General features: G+C 35.4%; 1 protein-coding gene across 15 annotated transcripts in view; it reads right to left on the reverse strand.

The window, feature by feature from the left end:
* Nucleotides 1–8,231: 8,231 nt before the first annotated feature.
* Nucleotides 8,232–22,403, reverse strand: part of CEP170 (centrosomal protein 170) — a 147,448-nt gene continuing 133,276 nt past the window's right edge. For 9 of the 15 annotated variants that reach the window (XM_059940752.1, XM_059940754.1, XM_059940785.1 and 6 more), the window contains 6 exons: nucleotides 21,903–22,080; nucleotides 19,734–19,904; nucleotides 16,837–16,925; nucleotides 12,925–13,018; nucleotides 12,116–12,167; nucleotides 8,232–10,522 (listed from right to left, as the gene is read on the reverse strand). In XM_059940752.1, the coding sequence (XP_059796735.1) occupies nucleotides 10,233–10,522; nucleotides 12,116–12,167; nucleotides 12,925–13,018; nucleotides 16,837–16,925; nucleotides 19,734–19,904; nucleotides 21,903–22,080 (874 nt within the window). In that variant the 3' untranslated portion in view covers nucleotides 8,232–10,232. The remainder of the gene's footprint in view (nucleotides 10,523–12,115; nucleotides 12,168–12,924; nucleotides 13,019–16,836; nucleotides 16,926–19,733; nucleotides 19,905–21,902; nucleotides 22,081–22,403) is intronic. The other 6 variants (XM_059940776.1, XM_059940768.1, XM_059940761.1 and 3 more) reach the window with 3 other exon arrangements.

Here is a 22,403-nt window from a genome sequence, read left to right on the forward strand (position 1 = left end):
CACAGTGGTGTGGAGGGCAAAGTGGAGAGATTCCCGCACAGAGGATCGCTGCCGACCAGCACTCACCAGCCCCAGAGGCATGTCTGCTCACCAGCCGGGGCGGGCGGGGGCTGGGAGCTGAGGCTCGGGCTTCGGTCAGATCGCAGGGAGAGGACTGGGGTTGGCGGCGTGAACACAGCCTGAGGGGGTTAGCGCACCACAGCTAGCCGGGAGGGAGTCCGGGAGAAGGTCTGGAGCTGCCGAACAGGCAAGAGACTTTTTCTTGCCTCTTTGTTTCCTGGTGCAGGAGGAGAGGGGATTAAGAGCGCCGCGTAAAGGAGCTCCAGAGACGGGCGCGAGCTGCGGCTATCAGCGCGGACTGCAAAGACTGGCATGAGATGCTAAGGCTGCTGCTGCAGCCACCAAGAAGCCTGTGTGCGAGCACAGGTCACTATCCACAGCTCCGCTCCCGGGAGCCGGTGCAGCCCGCCACTGCCAGGGTCCCGTGACCCAGGGACAACTTCACCGGGAGAACGCACGGCGCGCCTCAGGCTGGTGCAACGTCACGCTGGCCTCTGCCGCTGCAGGCTTGCCCCGCATCCTTACCCCTCCCTCCCCCGGCCTGAGTGAGCCAGAGTCCCCTAATCAGCTGCTACTTTAACCCTGTCCTGTCTGAGCGAAGAACAGACGCCCTCAGGCAACCTACACGCAGAGGCGGGTCCAAATCCCAAGCTGAACCCTGGGACCTGTGCGAACAAAGAAGAGAAAGGGAAATTACTCCCAGCAGCCCCAGGAGCAGCGGATTAAATCTCCACAATCAACTTGATGTACCCTGCATCTGTGGAATACCCGAATAGACAACGAATCATCCCAAATTGAGGAGGTGGACTTTGGAGATATACATATATATTTTTTTCCTTTTTCTCTTTTTGTGAGTGCGTATGTGTATTCTTCTTTGTGTGATTTTGTCTGAATAGCTTTGCTTTTACCATTTGTCTGTCTCCGTTTCTTCTTTTTTTATTACTTTAAAATATTTTTTATTTTTAATAATTATTTTAAAAACTTTATTCTATTTAATTTCTTTCTTTCTTTCTTTCTTTCTTCTTTTCCTCTTTTTCTTCTGAGCCATGTGGCTGACAAGATCTTGGTGCTCCTGCTGGGTGTCAGGCCTGTGCCTCTGAGGTGGGAGAGCTGAGTTCAGGACATTGGTCCACCAGAGACCTCCTGGCTCCATGTAATATCAAATGGCAAAAGCTCGCCCAGAGATCTCCATCTCAATGCTAAGACCCAGCATCACTCAACGACCAGCAAGCTACAGTGCTGAACACCCTATGCCGAACAACTAGCAAGACAGGAACACAGCCCCATCCATTAGCAGAGAGGCTGCCTAAAATCATAATAAGGTCACAGACACCCCAAAACACACCACTGGACGTGGACTTGCCCACCAGAAAGACAAGATCCAGCCTAATCCACCAGAACACAGGCACTAGTCCCCTCCAACAGGAAGCCTACACAATCCACTTAACCAAACTTAGCCACTGGGGGCAGACACCAAAAACAACAGGAACTACGAACCTGCAGCCTGCAAAAAGGAGATTCCAGACACAGTAAGTCAAGCAAAAAGAGAAGATAGAGAAACACACAGCAGATGAAGGAGCAAGGTAAAAATCCACCAGACCAAACAAATGAGGAGGAAATAGGTAGTCCACCTGAAAAAGAATTCAGAGTAATGAGAGTAAAGATGATCTAAAATCTTGGAAATGTGATGGAGAAAATACAAGAAACATTTAACGAGGACCAAAAGAACTAAAGAGCAAACAAACAATGATGAACAACACAATAAATGAAATTAAAAATTCTCTAGAAGGAATCAATAGCAGAATAGCTGAGGCAGAAGAATGCATAAGTGACCTGGAAGATAAAATAGTGGAAATAACTACTGCAGGGCAGAATAAAGAAAAAAGAATGAAAAGAATTGAGGACAGTCTCAGACACCTCTGGGATAACAGTAAAAGCACCAACATTTGAATTATAGGGGTCCCAGAAAAAGAAGAGAAAAAGAAAGGGACTGAGAAAATATTTGAAGAGATTATAGTTGAAAACTTCCTAACATAGGAGAGGAAATACTTAATCAAGTGCAGTAAGTGCAGAGTCCCATACAGGATAAATCCAAGGAGAAACATGCCTAGACACATATTAATCAAACTATCAAAAATTAAATACAAAGAAAAAATATTAAAAGCAGCAAGGGAAAAACAACAAATAACATACAAGGGAATCCCCATAAGGTTAATAGCTGATGTTTCAGCAGAAACTCTGCAAGTCAGAAGGGATTGGCAGGACATATTGAACGTGATGAAAGGGAAAAACCTACAACCAAGATTACTCTACCCAGCAAGGATCTCATTCAGATTTGACGGAAAAATTAAAACCTTTACAGACAATCAAAAGCTACGAGAATTCAGCAAAACCAAACCAGCTTTACAACAAATGCTAAGGGAACTTCTCTAGGCAAGAAACACAAGAGAAGGAAAAGACCTACAATAACAAACCCAAAACAATTAAGAAAATGGTAATAGGAACATACATATCGATAATTACCTTAAATGTAAATGGATTAAATGCTCCAACCAAAAGACATAGACTGGCTGAATGGATACAAAAACAAGACCCATATATATGCTGTCTACAACAGACCCACTTCAGACCTGGGACACATACAGACTGAAAGTGAGGGGATGGAAAAAGATATTCCATGCAAATGGAAATCAAAAGAAAGCTGCAGTAGCAATTCTCATATCAGACAAAATAGACTTTAAAATAAAGACTATTACGAGAGACACAGAAGGACACTACATAGTGATCAAGGGATCAATCCAAGAAGAAGATATAACAATTGTAAATATTTACACACCCAACATAGGAGCACCTCAATGCATAAGGCAAATGCTAACAGCCATAAAAGGGGAAATCGACAGTAACACAGTCATAGTAGGGGACTTTAACACCCCGCTTTCACCAATGGACAGATCATCCAAAATGAAAATAAATAAGGAAACACAAGCTTTAAATGATACATTAAACAAGATGGACTTAATTGATATTTATAGGACATTCCATCCAAAAACAACAGAATAAACTTTCTTCTCAAGTGCTCATGGAACATTCTCCAGGATAGATCATATTTTGGGTCACAAATCAAGCCTTGGTAAATTTAAGAAAATTGAAATCATATCAAGTATCTTTTCCAAGCACAATGCTATGAGACGAGATATCAATTACAGGAAAAAAAATCTGTAAAAAACACAAACAAATGGAGGCAAAACAGTACACCACTTAATAACCAAGAGATCACTGAAGAAATCAAAAGAGGAGATCAAAACATACCTAGAAACAAATGACAATGAAAACACAATGACCCAAAACCTATGGGATACAGCAAAAGTAGTTCTAAGAGGGAATTTTATAGCAAAACAATCCTACCTTAAGAAACAAGAAACATTTCAAATAAACAACCTAACCTTACACCTAAAGCAATTAGAGAAAGAAGAACAAAAAACCCCCAAAGTTAGCAAAAGGAAAGAAATCATAAAGATTAGATCAGAAATAAATGAAAAAGAAATGAAGGAAACAATAGCAAAGATCAATAAAACTAAAAGCTAGTTCTTTCAGAAGATAACTAAAATTGATAAACCATTAGCCAGACTCATCAAGAAAATTGGAAGAGGACTCAAATCAATAAAATTAGAAATGAAAAAGGAGAAGCAACAACTGACATAGCAGAAATACAAAGGATCATGAGGGATTACTACAAGCAACTATATGCCAATAAAATGGACAACCTGGAAGAAATGGACAAACTCTTAGAAAAGCACAACCTTCTGAGACAGAACCAGGAAGAAACAGAAAATATAAACAGACCAATCACAAGCACTGAAATTGAGACTGTGATTAAAAATCTTCCAACAAACAAAAGTCTAGGACCAGATGGCTTCACAGGCTAATTCTATCAAACATTTAGAGAAGAGCTAACACCTATCCTTCTCAAACTCCTCCAAAGTATAGCAGAGGGAGGAACACTCCCAAACTCATTCTATGAGACCCCCATCACTCTGATATCAAAACCAGACAATGATTTCACAAAGAAAGAAAACTACAGGCCAATATCACTGATGAACATAGATGCAAAAATCCTCAACAAAATACTAGCAAACAGAATCCAACAGCACATTAAAAGGATCATACACCATGATCAAGTGGGGTTTACTGTAGGAATGGAATGATTCTTCAATATACGCAAATCAATGTGATACACCATACTAACAAATTGAAGGATAAAAAACATATAATCATCTCAATAGATGCAGAAAAAGCCTTTGACAAAATTCAACACCGATTTATGATAAAAACCCTCCATAAAGTAGGCATAGAGGGAACTTTCCTCAACATAATAAAGGCCATATATGACAAACCCACAGCCAACATCGTTCTCAATGGTGAAAAACGGAAACCATTTCCACTAAGATCAGGAACAAGACAAGGTTGCCCACTCTCACCACTATTATTCAACATAGTTTTGGAAGTGTTAGCCACAGCAATCAGAGAAGAAAAAGAAATAAAAGGAATCCAAATCGGAAAAGAAGAAGTAAAGCTGTCACTGTTTGCAGATGACATGATACTGTACACAGAGAATCCTAAACACTCTACCAGAAAACTACTAGAGCTGATCAATGAATTTGGTAATGTAGCAGGATACAAAATTAATGCACAGAAATCTCTTGCATTCCTATACACTAATGATGAAAAATATGAAAGAGAAATTAAGGAAACACTCCCATTTACCATTGCAACAAAAAGAATACAATAGCTAGGAATAAATCTACCGAAGTAGACAAAAGACCTGTATGCAGAAAACTATAAGACACTGATGAAAGAAGTTAAAGATGATACAAACAGATGGAGAGATATACCATGTTCTTGGATCGGAAGAATCAACATTGTGAAAATGACTATACTACCCAAAGCAATCTACAGATTCAGTGCAATCCTTATCAAACTACAAATGGCATTTTTCACAGAACTAGAACAAAAAATTTCACAATTTGTATGGAAACACAAAAGACCCTGAATAGCCAAAGCAATTGGCTTTGAGAAAGAAAATGTTGAGAAAGAAAAATGGAGCTGGAGGGATCAGGCTCCCTGACTTCAGACTATATTACATAGCTACAGTAATCAAGACAGTATGGTACTGGCACAAAAACAGAAATATAGATCAATGGAACAGGATAGAAAGCCCAGAGATAAACCCACGCACATATGGTCACCTTATCTTTCATAAAGGAGGCAAGAATATACAATGGAGAAAAGACAGCCTCTTCAATAAGTGGTGCTGGAAAAACTGGACAGCTGCATGTAAAAGAATGAAATTAGAACACTCCCTAACACCACACACAAAAATAAACTCAAAATGGATTAAAGACCTAAATGTAAGGCCAGATACTATCAAACTCTTAGAGGAAAACATAGGCAGAACACTCTATGACATAAATGACAGCAAGATCTTTTATGACCTACCTCCTGGAGTAATGAAAATAAAAACAAAAATAAACAAATGGGATCTAATTAAACTTAAAAGTTTTTGCACAGCAAAGGAAACCATGAACAAAACGAAAAGACAACCCTCAGAATGGGAGAAAATATTTGCAAACGAAGCAACTGACAAGGGATTAATCTCCAAAATATACAAACAGCTCATGCAGCTCAATATTAAAGAAACAAACAACCCAATCAAACAATGGGTGGAAGGTCTAAATAGACATTTCTCCAAAGAAGACATACAGATGGCCAAAAAGGACATGTAAACATGCTCAACATCACTTATTATTAGAGAAGTGCAAATCAAAACTACAATGAGATATCACCTCACAGCAGTCAGAATGGCCATCATCAAAAAGTCTACAAACAATAAATGCTGGAGGGGATGTGGAGAAAAGGGAACCCTCCTACACTGTTGGTGGGAATGTAACTTGGTACAGCCTCTATGGAGAACAGTATGGAGGTTCCTTAAAAAACTAAAAATAGAACTACCATACGACCCAGCAATCCCACTACTGGGCATATACCTGGAGAAAAACAAAATTCAAAAAGATACACACACCCCAATGTTCATAGTAGCACTATTTACAATAGCCAGGACATGGAAACAACCTAAATGTCCATCGATAGAGGAATGGATAAAGAAGATGTGGTACATATATACAATGGAATATTACTCAGCCATAAAAAAGAACAAAATAATGCCATTTGTAGCAACATGGATGGACCTGGAGATTATCATACTAAGTGAAGTAAGTCAGACTGAGAAAGACAAATCTTATGATATTGCTTATATGTGGAATCTTAAAAAAAATAGTACTAATGAACTTACTTACAAAACAGAAGTAGAGTCACAGATGTAGAAAACAAACTTATGGTTATCAGGGGATAAGGGGGGCAGGGACAAATTGGGAGGTTGGGGATGACATATACACCCTACTATATATAAAACAGATAATAAGAACCTACTGTGTAGCACAGGGAACTGAATACTCTGTAATGGCCTATATGGAAAAAGAATCTAAAAAAAGAGTGGGTATATGTAGAAATGATTCACTTTGCTGTACACCTGAAACTAACACAACATTGTAAATCAACTATGCTCCAATAAAAATTAAAAAAAAAAAGAGAGAGAGAGAGAGACTATGGGCCTAACTACACCAAACAGGGGAACCAAGGGGAAAGGGGAGGTTGGAAGTCAGACCACAAAATGTTCCCAGAAACCTGAATAAAAAGTATTTAATTGAATCATTTGTTGAGCAGTATGCACTTACTTTTAAGAAACTGTCTACTGGGAGAAAGCTATGTAAACAATCCGCTGGGAGGTAAGGGCGAATGTGATCCTCCATCTGACATCATCAACTTAGTTAACTAATTTTTAGTTTCTATCATCTGTTTCCCTATTCTAGAATATAAGGTCTGTGAAGGCAATCATTTACTTCTGTTCACCTACAGTAACCTCAGTGCCTATGTATGTGTTAGGCACTCAGTACACAGTTGAATAAATATGATCTGGGCTATAACAAGGGGTTATGAGAACACAATGAAGAGAAGATTCTGTAGGGCAAGGAATCAGAGAAGGTTTTCTGAAGAAAAACAGGAAGGAGAACCATTTCACAGTCATAGACCACTTGGATTAGAAGGGACTTGGATATCAAGATGCTTTCATTCTGCAGATCAGAAGATACAGAAACACATTTTTAGGTAGTGAGGAATGGGTCTGGAGCCTAAGCTTCTAAGTCTAGTTTCCTTTCAAAAGTTACGATCCTGTCAGGCAGAGACATATACGGCAAGCAAAACCAAAGACAGATGAAGGAAGCAAAACAGCACAGACATTTTAAAATACAGTATACCCAGGAAATAGAGATTATTAATTTAGAAGGAAGAAACACATGTATATATAGGGCGGGAAGGGAAGGGGAAAATGTAAGTATGTGGCACAGCCCTTTGCTGTGGCCCAGTCAAGTGAGGGAAGCTTTATGAAGAGGTCGGTGGGACTCTGAAGAATGGAAGGAATGTGCATAAGCAGGAAGGAAGGGGAGGAAGAAGCAGTACACAGAGCGGTGAGGAAGCTCCAGACTGTCAGGAACTCATGGTGGAGAGTCTGTATCAGGTGTACACTGACATAAAAAAAGAGCCACATTATGGAAAGCCTAAAAAGGTCAGGCCGAGAAATAGAATGCTGAATAATAACATTATTGTTATTGTTAACAGGGAAATATTCAAGACTCTTGGGTACGAATGATACAATGAAAGAAAATGAGTCCAAATGGATAGTTCTTAAATTTAAGATGTATTTTAAATTCTTCTTTGTTCCCCAAATATATCACTGTCATAAAGCTTTCTGATGACTCCAGGCCAGCTAAAAATAAAGGCTGTGCATGTACCTATTACATTAGAATATTAAGCTAAGAGAATTATATTTGCTATAATTTGCTAAGAAAATATTTTCTTCTTTAGCCCAAAATAGTATGAAGTTTTACAGTTACCACATATTAATTAAAACTGAAGAATTTCTTCTTTTGCTAAACCTTGGAAAATGATATACAATTATTATATAAATTGATGAAGCATTAGCAATCCAGATGGTAGAAGAAATAAAATATACAATCAACTGCATAAAGTTCCAGAAACACTTTATTTAAAAATGGAGTTGTAAATGCATAACAAAATAACATAAGTAATAAAGGTAACAAAAATAAATAAGGAGAATAATGTATTCATACAAAATAAAAATAACATAGTAAAAGGCCAAATGTTTGTAATTGAACAAAACTGTGTAAACACTTAAATGATAATGTAAGTAGAATAGATGCTAATATTTTCCTAAACAACTCCTTACCTTCTACTTCCATGTTGATATAATCAGTACCCAAACATTAAACAAAGAGGAAACAATGGTGATTACTTTGTCATACTTTTTCTTCAAATGGATTGACCCTGTTTTAATGTTTCACTTATTTCTTCAAAGCAATTGTATCTTTCCATTCATGCTCTTTAAAATCATTTTTTCAGTCTTCCTTTATTAGACAGAATTGGGAATTTAGGTTTACAAGGAGAACAGTCCATTTACCCTATTTTTTTTTAATTTAAAGAAAAATATGAGATCCATTATACAACAGACTTTTGTTTTTACATCTCTACAAAACAGTTTTTTTGCATCTTTAACTGGCCCAACAGTACAGGATTTTAAAAAATCCTGTAAAGTTTTGAAGTGAACAGAGCTACTTTCTTAAAACAAATGTAGCACAGGATTATTGCTGAAATATTAGAGTATTTCATAAAAGTTGCAAAAGTTGCAGTTTTAACCTTTATAGACTGATGGGGTCAAGGTCTACTAATAATATTTAACTGAATTAATAAGATACACCCAAATTATAGTGTTCTGGAAACATAAAGATAATTACTTTCTTTTTAAACTTATCCAAATGTGAACTTACTGGAAGGAGAAAAAACAAGTTTATAGAAGACACTTTTCATAAGCTTCCTGTTTAGCACAGGCCCAAAGCCTTGGTCGTTGTCGCCTTGCAGGGTCCTTATAAATGTACACGACTGAGACAGGATTTACTACTGGGTCCTACAGGGAAACACACAGAAGCAACTCATTGCTTGGGAGTGAAACTATCCACTAATCTTATGACTACTGGTTCTCCAAGTTTCCTAATGCCAAAAATTTTAACTTCATGATCATTTCAAGGGAAAAATTTTTTCAACTGTCACATATAAACTTGGTAACACAGGACCAATATACATGTTCTTAGTTTTAAAAATATACTCCACCCAAACTATCTGTCTAGTTTAATCCTTCTAGTTATTTGCCCTAAAATGAGACAAAATCTTACTTTCATTAAAAAAAAAATGGTAAAAAGTGCCAAATTCATCTTTTTGAAAGTGGAGTAAAACACTGTGGGGTTAAAACAAATACAGTTATCCATATCCTATATACAAAAAAAAAAAAAAGATGGTTAGTCCTTACTGACATATAGATATGCCCACCTACCACTCCCAGCAAATCTTAGTGCAAACGTAATAGTTCATCTCCATAAACCCCAAGAAAATTTACGCAGCAACAAAGTTATATAAATCACATATATGTTGGAAAATTTTAGAACACAAGAAGGACTGTTTTGAAAGGTCAGTTTGACTGTGGAGAGTAATATGTCATTGTATCCAATGGTAATGAATACTAATATAAATCCTATTATTTAAGAAGCAAATATAAGTGTTTAACAAATCTGTACAGATGAAGAGGAAGTCCATTTCAGGGAGCAGCTTGGCACAGGATACATGGGGGTCAGAAATGTTGGGTATTTAGTTTGCTTGTAGGTCACAGCATGGCTTAAAGAAAAAAAACAAAGATCTATGAAGGGAAAGAATGCAATTATCTAATTCAATTTGAAAATCATAAAACCACAAAATGTGAAACTGTCACAATCTGATTTTTCCTCTATGTGCATCAAATGGTTATCTATATGGTTTGAAAGGATTACTATGACTCCACATTATAGATAAAAAATAAATAAATAAAATTAAGAAGACAGAGATAACAAGATTGTAGTTGACCAAGCTCTCTTATTTTGTATAAGTCAACACTATGCTGCTTCCAATATTCCTAGTCATTCCACAGGTAATTATTTTTAACAAGCAAGAGAAAGTCATTCATGTACTGTAACATCTTCCTCTTCCCCATCAGGGTTGAACCTATTGAAATGTATACTGAAATCAGCCTCAGATTCGGCATTCTCAAATTCAGCTGAGACTGAAACAGCAGCAGGATGAAGAACCCTAGCTTCTGGTTGGCAAAGTGTCGGTGTCTGACCCGGGCTGCTGTGGTTATTCACAGGACTGGACTTCTGTTTTGATGGAGATGGCAAGATAGCACTGGAAAATCCCATGTTGTTCAGAGCTTCCAGAGTTCCATCTGGGTCAATCATAGCATTGATTGCTGAAAGAAAAAAAAGGAATAGAGGGAAAAAGATATAATTGCAGATACAGTTAAACCTGGATATGAATATTGCTTATGACTTGGATAATATTTCAATTACTGATGCTTATATGAGCTTAAATTTGGCTAATCCTTTCAATTCTATATTTAAAACCCCACTTTCAGGAATTCTGGGGCTGATCTATATTGTAGATTATAAAAACCTAAAAGCTTTCTATGGTCCCTTGAGTAAGGCTACTTATGGGCATCTGAGCCTGCTGGAAGACTAGGATTTGGAGATACGGAATTCAGGAAAGATCTTTTTGAAATATGCTTTAATCATTATAAGAGAATGATGAAAATATTGGTTATGATTTAAAGAAACACTCCTGGCCTTATTTATTACTCAGATAATTGGAGATTGGTTGCTAAAACGCTGTTCAGAGTAACCTGAAAGTTGAGGAGGCCAAAGTAATATCAGCACACTCTGAGTGCTACCACAGCATGTTGTCATTCATCCTGGTGAGAGTGCTAGGGTATTAGCCATGTACAAGTATATATGTTACCACTGGGCCATAAAGTTCCCCTCATAGCCCAGATACTAATATCCCGTGGCAGCCCCAGCAGGCCAAATAGACCTTGCTACCTCATGGGAAGGGCCAGATAAAAACCAGCTTTCAATCCAAAAGATCCTTGCGTGGACAGGGGAAAATCTTGGACAGTGATTTTTCAACTTGGCATTGGGTAGAGTGGGGAGTTGGGAGAAAGAAGCACCATAGATACAAGAATTATTTAAGAGGTCCTTTTAAAAGCATACGCCCTCCTCCCAGCTAATAATCATATAAACAAGCCACTTTGCCTCATGGGGGTTATACTATAACCCTTAGGTGTGCTGAGGCTGAAAAAAAGGTTAAGAATCACTTAGTAGGACCAACATATCACGCCTCTGATAATTCAATCAACAAAGACAGTAGAATTAGCAACTGACTCTGGAATCTGCTTGTTGTACCACTGGGGACTTCCAGGTCAAGACACACATAGGCATAAATGCATAATTAAAGATCTGACATACACCAAAAACAATGTCCCTGTTGAAGTTTAGGAGGCCAACAGTCTCTTTTTTTTTCTTCTCTACCTCCTCCTTCCGGTCCCTGTGTCCAATATGCACTCATTTCTTGTGGTTTATCCAAATGATTATTATTTATAACATAAGTTCATTTGGGTTATACCATATATATAATTTAAGAATTATCAAATCAAGTAAACAATGCTGTCAATAAGCATTTTCAGCTGCATATACACATTTTAATATTTTATATATTTTTCATATACTATTATTTATATATAAATAATAGATACTATATATAATACTATGAATTATAACTTCTAGCCTATGTGCCTAGAATTTAACTTTATTATATTTTTAATTATTTATACTGGTTTTAATACTTTCTTTTTGAGTAATTTGAATATGCAGAACGTTATATCTTTATCCATACATCATTACACTTAATCAAACAGTGTTCTAATACTTAATAATATTTTAGAAATACCACTTAGAATGTACTTGTCCCAAACTGTTAGCTCTTTACACTTAATCAGTAGTAAATTTACCTTGTAGCTGCTTTTCAACTCTTTTTAGCTCCTGTAAGATAGAAGAAATCTCCTGTAGGGAAAGCAATGACAAAAATTAGCTTACTTTAATTAAAACATTTTTATTTGATTTGATAAGCAATGAACCTCACACTAATCTTATTTGGAATCCTTAATATTATTGACATGGCACCACATCTGTAGCAACAGGATATGAAATAATTCATGATATCCAGTAAACAAGATTCAAATTTTAAAATCTTTAACGTTGAAACAGATTTTTTTTCAATGAGATAATGACAGAAGATGAAAAGTTCAAGATAATAATAATAATAATAAGCAAAGATTCTGAAAAACTTGTATTGATCAATCTTGCAACAACTTTGTAAAGGTGCTTAAGGATTTTCTTTGGAAAATGTATAAACTGCAACCTCGGTTTTAGGATGACTTCCTGAACAATAAAAATCTGTACAAATTCTTGAGGAGGAGACAAGCAATCTATTAAGTAAATAGAAATGACTCATGTCAACTTATATTTGAGTTTGGCTCCTATTTCAAAATTGCTTATTTATAACATATAATTATTACAAGAACAAGAGTGTATAATAGTGAGAAACATAAAAGGTTCCTCCATACCCTCTGCAACTTTGAAGCAGTCAACATTTTAAATCCCTGTGAGAGACAATTGAAGGCATAAAATTTCCCAAATTTGTGCACTTACATCTTCTTTTATAAATGTAAATCAACAGTTTAAAAATAAGCATATCATTCCCTGAAAACAAAACCTTACTTTAAAAAAATGTTTTAATATTCAAGAAAAATGATCACACCATGCTTGAGGTTTTCACAATAGGGACTTCACTTTCAGCTCTTAACTTGCTTTCTATTTCATCCCAATTCCGATCTTTGTCTTTAAATAATATTCTATAAATAAAAAAATAAGCATTTTACTTTTCATATTTTAAAAACTTGTCACATTTTTAATGATAATACAAAAACAACGTATCTTTTCAAACCTACACAAGAATTAAAAAAAAACACTAAGTGTTAACACGAACTGTGAATTAAATACTGAGCCAACATTACCAATAAACTCATTTATGTGAGAGATTTGTACTAATAAAGTAACTGACTGGTTATGAATACACACATAAACCCTTTAGTACTTATCTCATTCTTTACTGAAAACCAAATATAAAACAAATGTAGATGAATAACCCCAAAATTTTATCTAATACTTGTAATTAACCATATAACCACCTTTTATAAAACACAACTTCATTCATAGAGAACATATGCAGTACAAATATAAGATGAAAATAGGTTGAATTAGGTATAAACAACTGTGTCTGTTAAGACCTCTTTAAATAGGAAAAGGCTTCATATTGATTGAGCAAAGCGTGTACATTATTTCAAAGGTTGAAAACTAGAGTACTTATGCTGCTTTTCTTTAAAAATCCTAATTCCTGTTAGTATATTTGTACATAATAACCTATTAAGAGTTAAGACACTATCCTTTTGACAAAAACAATTGCTAATAAAGATCCTTATGTTCAAAATTAATTTCAAGTATCTTAACTTATAAAATAAAGTACCACAAAATTTTGAATTGTCTTTCAAATGTGGTATACTTCTCTCTTCAGTCTAGAAGACATGATTCGGCAGCTTTAGAGAGCTGTAAATACTAGGTACCTTTTTAGTTTCTATTTGAATTTCATCATTGGGCTTGGAAATCTAGTTTAACTGCCTTATATAAAAACCAACACTGTACCAGAAAGTAAAGTATTACTATTAGAAGCTGATCAGTATTTAAGTAGTAAACTAAATTACATTTTTATTTGTATTTCTTCAAAGTTCAATATGCTAGGTTCAACTTATTTAAAAACATGAAATTCATAAACATCTAATCAAGTCTGGAACATCAACAGTTACAAATAACCATACTTAAAAAGGCAACAATGGTTCCAGAATCCTATATAAGAATATTCTTCTGATCTACTGTTAAAATTTCTATACCGAAAAGACTAAACATCCTTGCCAGCTATCTAAGAGCTGTTATCCTAATGACTATGATATTAAGGCATAAGAAATTATTATGTGCTCTATAAAAGAGTCCTTACAGCATTAGGATTGGTGAAAGTAAGAAAACAATGACTATTTCATGGACCAACTTAGAATTACAATGGACTCATACAATATAAAAAGTCTGTGCTTAGCCACACTGAAAATTCAGTGAATTTTGCCAGAAGGTGGTTACTGAGTGTAATGCTTGTGCTTTTTCAAATTGTTGAACCATACATATTTCACCTTCGCTGAAAATGTCTTAGAATTGTCACCTGAGGTTCCTAACTCACACACACACACACAAATGTCCCCAGAGTTCTAAGCCACTGAAGGGATAAAAAACTTAAAGATAATATGTCTTTATTGATAAGTTTACCCTTATCAATTTTCACATACAGCTATGAGTTTTAAAGAAGCTTAATTTCCTAGAGAGTAATAATTTAATAATCATTCATCAACAAATAGTAACAAATATTGTACATTCTAGTCACTGTATGTTTAGACAAAGACCCCTACTCTCACGGAACTTACATTCTAGCTCATTTATTTGAGGAGGCAGCTGTCTTTGCTACCTACATGTGATTTGTCTTAATTTCATCATTTTGCTTTACCATCTGTATTTTACTATTCACAACTTCTAATCCATCTAAGCCCAATCACCCCTTTTTATTTTTTTAAAAACTTAGTTCATTTTTAGGTTTTTAATCTTTTTTTTTTTAATTAATTAATTAATTTATATTTATTTTTGGCTGTGTTGGGTCTTCGTTTCTGTGCGAGGGCTTTCTCCAGTTGTGGCGAGCGGGGGCCACTCTTCATCGCAGTGCACGGGCCTCTCACCGTCGCGGCCTCTCCCGTTGCGGAGCACAGGCTCCAGACGCGCAGGCTCAGTAGTTGTGGCTCACGGGCTTAGTCGCTCCGTGGCATGTGGGACCTTCCCAGACCAGGGCTCGAACCCGTGTCCCCTGCATTGGCAGGCAGATTCTCAACCACTGCGCCACCAGGGAAGCCCCCACCCCTTTTTATTTTTAAAATTTATTTTATTATTTAAAACATGTTTTTATTATTAAAATCATGTTACAAAGAAGTAAAAGGTATAATAACAATATATTTTCACTGGATCTTTCTAAATTAATAATGTGCACATTTTCAGGTTTATAACTGATTTAGAGAAATTACATTAGTTGCAGGCTCTTTATAAATAATACCATTTTCTAATTTCTCATCGGGCTTATAAATGAGTGCATTACTTTCATTTTAATCGTACTCAGTGATTAAGTCATTAGTGCTCTAACATCATCTTAGGTGGAGTATTGTGTATGTGTTCCTTTAATGACTACATCACTCCCAAGTTTGCTGATCCCATCTTCTGTCACAAGTAAGAGAGCTCTCCTTCACATGACAAACCATCCTCCTATGATTTACTAATCAAGCATGTGCCCAGAGACAAATGAAGCTCTCCCTTCCCTGGCGTAAAGCCCAACTGAAATTTGTAGGAAAAAAAAAAGTCAGCTTAATCAATTACTTATTACACATGAATTAACAAACCTTTAGGGCCCAATCATATGCCTACTATTTAATACTAGGAGACATCCCTTGAGTTTGGCTCAAGTACTCAGTGTAGTTGAAGGTGATATATAACTGTTATCATTTTGAATTTAATTCCACCAAAGGGATATCCTAAAACTAGAGCATTATGGGAGGGTTATTAACCAAGGGACTAAATTAATGAAATAAACATCGATTAACAGAATCTTATATGGGAATAAAGTCTCCAAATTCAATCACTGATTGAATGATTTTTTGACTGCACATTATTTGTCCAGCACTGTTTTGATGCCCTCACAACTGAGTGCAGAAGGCAGCCAAGTAAGCAGGTAATTACAATTCACTGGGATAAGTGTAAGAAGGGAAATATAGGATGTGATACTGTGGGAACCCGTAGGAAAGGCACTTGAGAAAATTCAGAGAAGGTTTCTTAGAGATATTGCCATGGAATTTACGTCCTGAAGGATGGAAGAGGTGTTGGACACTCAAAAACTGGGTCCAGTTGAGAGGGCTAGGGGATGATGAGAGATGACAATGGACATACTTCATGGAGGGAATTGAGGAATAGAAAATTCAATACAACACAGTCCCTATACACAAGACTCTGGCTAGTGAAGGGGTCAGACACTGAAAAAATTATTGTAATTCAACATAAATAAATAGCAAAGGCATTAGAAAATCTAGTTTTTGACTATCTACGGCCTTTTAACATAAATTTTCTGAGTCTAACAAGAGTACTCATTTTGTTCTTTTTACTGATGAGGAAGCTGTAACTAGACTAAAGTTTGAGGTCTCATAAAAGATGCCCTAAAATTCTGTTAATTTCAAATACTTACTATTATTTTGTGGAAGAGCAAATTTTTCTGATTATTAATAAAATTAATCTAAGTGATTACAGCTGTTAGCTCTCAGTTACCAAGCGGCTGATTATTTGGGACATCTGTTCTCTTTTTGTTCCGTTTGTGCTGTCTAGCATATAGCTATAATATCTAAAAAGGAAAGAAACATGCTAGTGGCAGCAGTAAGGTTCAGTACCATTGAGTTCACGAGTTCCCAGAAGCTGTGGTAGCAGGCTTGCAGAAAGTGGAACAAATGGTAACAGAAGCAAGGATGTTTGAGTAATACAACAATACCTGATCTTTCCAGCTGTCTTATCTATGGACTGTCTTATCTTCCTAGAAAACTGAAAGACAGATGACAGCAGCAGATTATCTCCCATGACCTGAAACATGAAAAGAAAAGAACAGACATTAAAATAGTACTGCTCTATTGGATAACCACCAAGAATACTAGTCACAACTCACTACATTTAGGGGCATTTAATATTTATGCTAATTTTAATAAAGATCAATGAATCTAATTAGAGTAATGTGTAACTAAATTGAGAAAGAAAAGTAAATATTAACAAAGGAGTTCTTTTTTGTTAAATAACTTGTCAAGTTTCCACATTATTTTCATCATATAACTTTCAAAAAACAATCCATATTATCTAATCTTCAATTACTACCATGATCCTGTCCCTCATGCTTCCAATTCAAATGATCATAAATGGGAAAATATAAGTAATTTATTATCTTTCAGTGTAAAGGGCCCTTCTGTAAAGGGCCAGAGAGTGAAGACTGGGGCCATATGGTCTCTGTCCCAACTATGCACCTCATTATAGCAAAAGCAGCTACATTATAGCAAAAGCAGCTGTGTCATAATAAGACTTTATTTACAAAACCAGGTGGTAGGCTGAATTTGGCCTGCATCCTGTAGTTTGCCAAGAGCTAAACCATGAAAGGCACAGCTAGTGTGGAATGCTAGAAAAAGGACAGAACTTGGGACTAGATATGGGTTCTAAAATCAGTTCCTTACATTGTCAGAACTATATCTAGACTCTGTAAAAAAAAAATCCAGAAAATAAGATATGGCCTTGGATGTTAAGATGCTTTAAACACTGGTAGGGGAGATAACAACAACATACAGGAAATATTATTAAATATTTTTATAAAAACAATGTAAATAAGTACTAATTGTGATTCACTGCTTTACGAATTCTAATGAAAGGGAGTTCAGTGAGCGGTGGCATTAATAAGGAAAGTATCATGGAAAACCAGAACTTCAGTATGATAAGTATTTGAATTTAGTGAGGGATAAAAGGTAACTTAGGGTGTGAAAGGCAACATAAAGACAATGAAAGGCTAAATAAGCATAATGGTATTTTGTGAGCCTTGAGAAAAAAGGCCAAATAAGAGTAGAAGACATATTAATTAGGAAGGAGTGAGAAAGGGCAGGATAGTCTAAGGTAGATTATAACATAGAAAGGATATCTCTCTTTTCTACGTCATAGAGTTCAGTATCACAATGTATTAAAATTTTTTCTGATTATCAACTATGAGATATCAATCTAAATGTTTCCATTCTCTTTAAAAATATAAACTTCTATAGTTTTATTACATTTAGAGGAATTTATCTTCCTAGACCTTAGGACAAGTAAGTATGAATAAGATTAGAGAATGGGCCCTTTCCCTGAAGCCAAGAGCAACTTATCAACTATCAGGACAAAGAAAGTGTGTTCTAAAAACATCTAGCATATTATAATTGCAGCTATGGAACTAGCTACAGTGCTTCTCCATCAGGTAGATTTTTTTCTACTCTGTACTACTGCAAACATATATATTCTTATATACTAACTTTTACCTCCAGTTTCGTATATCTAGTGATCCACAGATGTGGTCTTAGCAACGAGAGACACATGGAGCAAACCTGAACTCAACCTACAACTTTTAATTGTCCAGCTGAGCAGTACCACCAGTTAACCCACAGGTGTGTGATAAATAAATGCCTATTGCTTTATGCCACTGAGATTTTTGTGGTTTGTTATAAAGAAACAGCTAACTGCTATAATCTACCTCTAGGTTTTTTCCATCGCAGCTCCCTGTCTCCCTCCGCCCAAGGTAAACAATGTCCTGAATCCCATTTATCATTCCCTTGCTTTCCTTTTTATATAAGTTGTTAGATCTATTTCTGTCCTAAGTATATATTTTTATTTTATTAATTTGTAACAAAACACACTATAGACAATCTTTTGAGAATTACTTTTTTCATTTAATGTTCTATTGCTAAAATTCATCCACATTGTGGCATGTTGCTGTAGTTCAATTGTTTTGATTACTCCATAAATTGTTCAATTTCTGCACATACCGGTTAATACATTCAATTTTCTTCAGATATAAACACTTAGACTGTTTCCAAGTTTTGTTACTGTCCACACTGCTATTATAAATATCCTTTTGCATGACTTTTGCTCTCAATGGGAAAGGGTATGCACTAGCAGCAAAACTACTAGATAATGGGCTGTGTTTATGCTCAACTTTAGGAAATAATGTCAAACTGTTTGCCAAAGTGACTGGACCAATTTAACCTCACTAGCAACAATAAGAAATCTTAGGTATCCACATCTTCCCCAACATTTAATATTTTAAGACTTTTATTTGTTGCCAATTGAATGAGTATAAAATAATCTCACTGCAGTCTTGGAAAAGTATTTCTCTGAACACTCATGAAGTTGAACATCTCTTCATAGGCCTTGGGTATTTTCAGTGAAATGCTGTGCATGTTATTTGCAGATTTTTCTATTGGGCTGTTTTTGCCTTTTTAAATTGATTGTAGGAGTTCTGATATATTCTGTATACTAATCCCTTGTTGCCTGTATGTTTCACATAGTCCTCTAACATACTCAAATTTATCAATCTTTTATTAAAGTCAAAACTTTTTGTGTCTTTTAAGAAATCATTCCCTACTGCAATGTTGCAAGATATTTACCTATATTTTACTAAAAAATTGTAAAGTTCTGCTTTTGCCCTTTAGGAACTAAATTCATTTGGAGTTAATTATTTGTACTTGATGTGATGTCAGGATGAAATTCCATTCTACCCATAAGGACAAGCACTTTTTTCCCAGCCCTATATATTGAATAGTTCTCATCTTTTTCCCACCAATGGGGCATGCCTCCTCTGCCATTTGTTAATGTTTATGGTTTACTCACTTCATCCCTGCTCCAGGTTCTCCGCCTTGTAATTGTTAAGTGATCAGGAGGCTCTGCTGGTTGAGGTCTTGGATCACTAGACCGACAGTTGTTTCCTTCTGGTGTTTTAGAATGAACTAATGGAGGGATCTTCCGGAAGTTGAGGCTTTCATCAAAAACACGATCAACTAACTAATAGGACAAAAGCAAATCCTTATGAGCACAGAGTAATTTGGAAAAATATAGATATTGCCATTATAGTTTTTATAATTAGACAGAAGTTATTCCATTCTCAGGTAGTAACAGAAACATGATATCTTCAATAAACCAATTACTTTCTTTTTATAAGCACTTCAAAGGTGTTTGTTTTATAAAATAAATGTTCATCTACATTGATTTTATTTTCAAAATCCAAAATATGTAACTATGTTAAATTTGATTCTTCCATGGATAAGGTTTCCCCTAAATGGAAAACACAGATGGTAAATAGAAAAAACTGAGCCATGTAGATGGACAAGGAGTTCATTTTACTCACATTGCCTTGCCTGTGTAAAATAATGTTTCTTTTTCTTTTAGTTTCCTATCTTGTTTTTTCCTTTTTTTCTCCCCAAATCCAGGTGCCAAATTTCTTCACAGATAAATAAATTGCAAATTATAATTAAGTTTACAAAAGAAAAAAAGTTTTTTTAATTCACAAAGTATTTTTTGGTCTTAGATAAACTTTTAGCTATGTTACAGAAATGACATATTCCAGTACAAATGATATACTGCCATCTACAGTGCAAATTATACACGTACAGTACAAAGTAGCTCAGGTTTACTGAAGAAGGAATAAACTCTAGTACAATAATAAGAAATAAAGCCAAAAGGAAAAAATGGAAGTCTACTCAATGAAATGTTTGAAAAATTTTACTGGGTCTGAGTGAATGTACAGTCATGTTAGGTAAAATTTAGTTAGACAGCTGTGAAAATAATATCTTCATCATTTAAAATGTACCAGAAGAATTGTGTATGTCTTGCCACCAAGAGGATTCTTTTGTTCTTCACCAATAAGAATGATTTTTATATACATTTACAATTGATCACTGTGGTAACAAAACTCTACACAGGTTGATGAAACATCATTTACCAAATTAGACAACACATAAAGGGGAAAAAAAACAACCAAAAAATGACCATTAAAGAATAAGATTATAAATGTGACAAAAAGCAACTGAAGAAAATTTTAGTAGTACAGTTTACCAGAATTAAATTTGTCAAAAAGGCTACCCATTTTTGGCTACTATTGAGAACATTATTTTATAAAATTAAGGGAGTGGAATGAATCATCAATATTACGGGCTGGCAAATTTTTTCTGTAAAGGGCCAGATAATAAATATTTTAGGCTTTGCAGCCATACAGCCTCTGTCCGACTACTCAATTCTGACGTTGTAGCATAAAACTGCCAGATGATAATTAAACAAATTAGTGTGGCTTTGTCCTAATAAAACTATAATTCATTTTTCAAAATGCCAATCTTTTGTTTGTATCTCTGCACCAAATCAAGAGAGCCAACATGGCCAGACTACCTTATTTTTATATTATATGTTAAAGGCACCTTCTGGAGCCATGTATGTAGATGGTGCCCCCTGGAGTGGGAGGGCAGGAGGCCCTGGTTTTGGAAGGGCAATAGTCTATATATGCTAAATTACATTGCAGAGTTCACAAGAATGTTTCAAAACTGAATACACATATTTGAGTGTGTGTGTAGGTATATTTCAATTTTTGAAGAATCTTTGTGTATACATATGCATGTGTATATTCATCAACAGAATTATTTAAAGTCGTGAAAACTGTAGAATTTTTCTCTTTCTTTGCTACTAGAGATAACTCCTAGTTAAGAAGCTATGTAAAATTTACAAAAACTTTATACAACTATTTATTATTTATACATTTACCAAATTTGGGTTTGCTTTTCAGATACCGTTTATTTTCATATTTTACAAAGTGCTTATTTTAAATAATTTTATAGCTTCATGCTAATAGTAGACAAAATGTTAGCCTTTACTAGTTTTGTTATAAAAACATAAAAGAAACTTGTTAAAGCAAAGTTGGAAAATGCAGAGCTTCATGCAAACAGGAAGGGTGGACGTAACTAAAATAAACTAAGCAAAAAGCTAAAAGCAAAAGAAATAAAGAAAAGAAAGAACCTTATGCATTTCTCCATGAAGATCTCCTACCTCTTCTCTAGTGTCTATGGCAGAGCCAGGGGTGGTGGCAGCAGTGCTTACTGTGGTACTAGGGGCAGTGCCTGATGAAGTCACTGAATCTATCTCTCCTGCTACATCGTTGATTTCCCGAGCAATGAGAGCAAGATCTTGGCTGATCCTGGCAATAATTTTAGAAAAGAAGTTTAATACTTTCAAATAACAGGTCTAGAAACAATCATTTTGATAGAATCAGTTACATAAATTGTATATTTAGTTAAAGATTTGTACTCAAAACTTAAGAGTTTTTGGACATGCTATTAACTATTTGATACTCAAAGTCTTAAACTTTAATTCCAAAAATTAATAAAACTAAATTGCACATCATCTACAAGTTGTCACTTTGAAAAATACATGTTAAACACCTGAAGTAGTGATATGTCTTTTAAAAATACACTGTTAATGTTAATGACTATACAGGAGTTCTTAAACTTGGGGGTGGTG

This window comes from Balaenoptera ricei, chromosome 1 (assembly GCF_028023285.1).
Source record: "Balaenoptera ricei isolate mBalRic1 chromosome 1, mBalRic1.hap2, whole genome shotgun sequence".
Lineage (NCBI taxonomy): Eukaryota > Metazoa > Chordata > Mammalia > Artiodactyla > Balaenopteridae > Balaenoptera > Balaenoptera ricei.